Below are 4,428 nucleotides of genomic sequence, written 5' to 3'. Positions count from 1 at the left end.
GTACACAGAGAGACAGATAATCTGATTTTACTTACTTTTAGGCTTTTTGCCCATTTGTAAAAATGTAAAAAAATATCGAGAAAAAACCTTGCATTATTAAGAGGGATTCGGCATTGTTTGCTTAGTGGCTCGGCAATAAGTTTCGAGGGTATTAAATAGATTATTTTCACACGCCTAGACTTGAACGGCGCAGTACCACCTTTTAGGCTTTTTGCCCATTTGTAAAAATGTAAAAAAATATCGAGAAAAAACCTTGCATTATTAAGAGGGATTCGGCATTGTTTGCTTAGTGGCTCGGCAATAAGTTTCGAGGGTATTAAATAGATTATTTTCACACGCCTAGACTTGAACGGCGCAGTACCACAAGCACTGGCCGAGAGCTGAAGATAAGCGAGTGTTGGGCGTCATTTTACTCCTGTGTTTATGAAAACCTGTGATAAAGCTAGCACAGCCATGACTGCTAGACGACACATCACGTGTTTATGTCTGGTGGCCTTGCTTCCCTCGGCTATCTCCCACCTCACAGTCAGCTGGTTAGTTCACGGACGTACTACTTATTTTCTTTATTTGATATTTTCAATACTTTCTCATCAACGTCCCACCAGTAAAAAATATGTGTTTATTTGTACTTTCAATGCGGAATCTAACCATATATTTTAAAAATATTTTTTCGTGACCAAAGGCGCCTTAATGAAGAAAAATCTAAATTTCTCCATTTCCATAAAAAGTAAGAGTAACTGTTTACATGTCAATATAAACTTCAACTTCTCAGCATCAAAATAAATAATGATTTTGATCATTGGGTGAAAGGGTTTCGGAGCTACAACAGTTTAAAATTGCTAATTTTATTAAAATACGATAAATTTAAATATTATTAATTTAAACACTATTAAGTTCTGATGCCTCAAACTTTGCACAATGCATTATATCACAGTTGTCTACGGACAGAAAAAGTTTAATTGTATTTAAAAATTGCAAGGTAAATTTTCTCTATATTTCGGTCGATTTGAGATGGAATAGCCTGTAAGTATCTAAAGGATATAATTATACATGAGGGTAAATCCGTAACTTTTAATTTTATTTTCTTACTTAGAAGTTCATATACTGAACAAAACTACATTTACTTCACAATGTTACATGACAAGAAGGAAGAGATCATGATGAACAAAATACTGATAAATATTACATTATTATTACAGACACTATACCTATGTATAAAAAGCTTCACACTTTATTTCGAGTAATGGCATTTATTTCTAGAAGAAGATTTTTAATCTGCGAGTGATATCTAAAAATATTCTTACATAAGACAACACACACGATGCTATTTTCCACGAGATTCATTAGATGAATTTGCACTCAGTTGAGAGTAGATACTTCCTTTTGCCAAACCTCTCATTGGCCCTTTTCTTAAATCACTGTTGGGACCCTTTGGAATGTATGATCTTTCTCCTTGGAGCAGTGACCTATCTGGTCCTTTGGCCAATGTTGATCTTACTCCTGTGCCAAGCAAATCGGCATTTGGTCCATTCCAAGTAACGTAGTCAACTCTGAAAGAACAACCATGCAACAAAGCAATCCTTAGTATATCAATCTTAATCAGATGTGCCTGAAGTAAGAGAAAGCAGTGTGATGTTAAGAAGACTTGGTCCTCGAGTAGTGTATGTATGGGAGTTGTAACTAAGAAAATTAAGTTTTCAACAGAGGACTGCCAATATTGTCGAAAGGAATATTTGTCTGAAAGAAACTGAAACTAAACCAGGGTTGCTACTGTGTTACTGAGAATATACCATTTTTTACAAATTTGCTTTCTTTGCGTAATTTTTTTGAATTTTTCAATTTAATTCAATTACCATTAAAACACGCACACAATTATAGTAAGGGATATAGTTCTGAAGCTAAACACTAAATTAAGCAATAGCAGAAGCTGTGGCTGCTGTGGTGGTAGTAGTAGTAGTAGTAGTAGTAGCAGTAGTGGTGGTAGTAGTAGTAGCAGTAGTGGTAGTAGTAGTAGTAGTAGTAGTGGTGGTGGTGGTGGTAGTAGTAGTAGTAGTAGTAGTAGTAGTGATAGTAGCAGCACTAGTGGTGGTAGTAGTAGTAGTAGTAGTAGTAGCAGCAGTAGCAGCAGCAGTGCTAGTAGTAGTAGCAGTAGTGGTAGTGGTAGTAGTAGTAGTAGTGGTGGTAGTAGTAGTAGTAGCAGTGGTGGTGGTGGTGGTGGTAGTAGTAGTAGTAGTAGCAGCAGTGGTAGTAGTAGTAGCAGTAGTGATAGCATTAGTAGTAGCAGCAGCAGCAGTGGTAGTAGTAGCAGCAGCAGTAGTGGTGGTAGTAGTAGTGGTGGTAGCAGCAGTAGTGGTAGTAGTAGTAGTAGTAGTAGCAGTAGTGGTAGTAGTAGTAGTAGTAGTAGCAGTGATAGTAGTAGTAGCAGCAGCAGTGGTAGTAGTAGTAGTAGTAGTAGTAGTAGTAGTAGCAGCAGTGGTAGTGGTAGTAGTAGTAGCAGCAGTAGTGGTAGTAGTAGTGGTAGTAGTAGTAGCAGCAGTAGTGGTAGTAGTAGTAGTAGCAGCAGTGATAGTAGTAGCAGCAGCAGAGCAGCAGTAGTGGTAGTAGTAGTAGAAGTAGCAGCAGTAGTGGTAGTAGTAGTAGAAGTAGCAGCAGCAGCAATAGTAGTAGCAGTAGTAGTAGCAGCAGCAGTAGTAGTAGCAGTGATAGTAGTAGTAGTAGTAGCAGCAGCAGCAGAGCAGTAGTGGTAGTAGTAGTAGTAGTAGAAGTAGCAGCAGCAGCAGCAGCAGTAGTGGTGGTAGTAGTAGTAGTAGCAGCAGCAGCAGCAGTAGTAGTAGTAGTAGTAGTAGTGAGTGCAAGAGGTCAAATGACTTTATTGTCAAATGCCTGGCTTTAGAAAACAACAACAACACCTAAAGGACTGTCATTTGTTCCCTAATCCATCTCTTTGTTGCTCGTTTGTTGTTATTCTTACAAACTCACTTTAAGTGTGAACTTAGATTTTTTAACGAAATTTATAGTGAATGGTTCACGTCCAATTCGTTTCTCAGATGCTTGCAAAACCACTCAACTTTTTTCTGGAAAGAAAAAGGAAAAAAAAAAAAAAGAAAAGAAAAGAGAAAACAGGAATTAATACTTATTTAACGAACTACAAAAAAGTATTACCGCAGTTTCAGTACTTCAACAGAAATCAAATAATTAAACAATTAAAATTCGAATTATTAAGAATGTGATTATTATAATATTAAACAAAACTGTTTACATAATGGAATAATCTAACAAGAATTTCTATAAAATCACCATTTTGTGTTATTTATTTCCACCCGATTCTCTAACATGGAAATACTATTAATACTACAATCACAAACATATTTCTTAAGAGTAATTTAACAAGTTAGAATATAACTACACCCTTTTTAAATTTTGCAAAAATTATTGCTCCATCTGTAATTAATTTGCGAAACAAAATACTGATATACTGTATTTCTGAGCTTGATGTTTAGTGACATGAGGATAAACGAACGAATATAATGATTTCAAATAGTACTGAAAAGTTCCTCCAAAACAAATATCATTTGAAACTACATCAACTAAGACAGACAAATAACACCGAACACAAGGATATTAAAAAAAAATATGCCAGGGATATTAAAACAGCAATATGCAATAGGAAGGGTTCCAGACTCGTGCATTTGTTGACATGCAGAATCTTCTTGTATGGAATGAAGATTAGAAGTAGGAGACATAGAAAGTCCATCCATTTAATATTAAGTAAAATAGCCTATCCAGGACAATAATGCCTTAGTTCTCTTTAAAGTGTTCCCTATGGGAACTCGCATATTTATTATTCCAGCATTCCTTCCTCTTTTCAAAAGAGTCTTCGAAGTCCTCTTTCAGAATTAGCTGTCGCATTTATGGTCTCCTTAAGGTACAGTCACACGTCGCTACTTTTGCAGTGATGGAGTACAAAAAACTGCACAACTCTCGTACTGCGATGTGTGAACAACAGTGCAACCCGAAAAGTAGCGGCTGCCGAACCTGCTGCTCGCTACTTTTTCATACTGTGCACAGCTTAGAAGTAGCGACGTGTGAACAGAGTTCTCAGAGTTGCTGCCGCAGCATTTTTGATATCGGTTTTGTTGAAACTTTTGCTGCGGTTGCGACCAGTGTTGCCATCCAAATGTGCCAATGATACTTTTATTGTTTGGATGTATTTTAATGTTAGATGTGATGAAAATACATGATTTATAACAGTTATTAAATGCACAACACAGTCTGAGCATATTTACTGACGATATAATTCATTTTTTTAATTTTCCGTAGTGTAGTTTCAAACAGGAGGGTTGCCAACATTGATTACGTGAATATACTGTTGGTTATCAATTAAGTATATAGGCGTTTTTAAAAGCTTTATAGTAAAAATAATGCCAA

At 36.2% G+C, this 4,428-nt stretch overlaps 1 protein-coding gene across 4 annotated transcripts in view; it reads right to left on the bottom strand.

The window, feature by feature from the left end:
• Positions 1-1,057: 1,057 nt before the first annotated feature.
• Positions 1,058-4,428, bottom strand: part of LOC138697623 (uncharacterized) — a 55,572-nt gene continuing 52,201 nt past the window's right edge. For all 4 annotated transcript variants that reach the window (XM_069823026.1, XM_069823028.1, XM_069823029.1 and 1 more), the window contains one exon: positions 1,058-1,550. In XM_069823026.1, coding sequence (XP_069679127.1) covers positions 1,325-1,550 — 226 coding nt within the window. In that variant the 3' untranslated portion in view covers positions 1,058-1,324. The remainder of the gene's footprint in view (positions 1,551-4,428) is intronic.

The sequence above is a fragment of the Periplaneta americana genome, chromosome 4 (genome assembly GCF_040183065.1).
Source record: "Periplaneta americana isolate PAMFEO1 chromosome 4, P.americana_PAMFEO1_priV1, whole genome shotgun sequence".
NCBI classification, from domain to species: domain Eukaryota; kingdom Metazoa; phylum Arthropoda; class Insecta; order Blattodea; family Blattidae; genus Periplaneta; species Periplaneta americana.
This window is presented reverse-complemented; position numbering and strand designations above follow the sequence as displayed.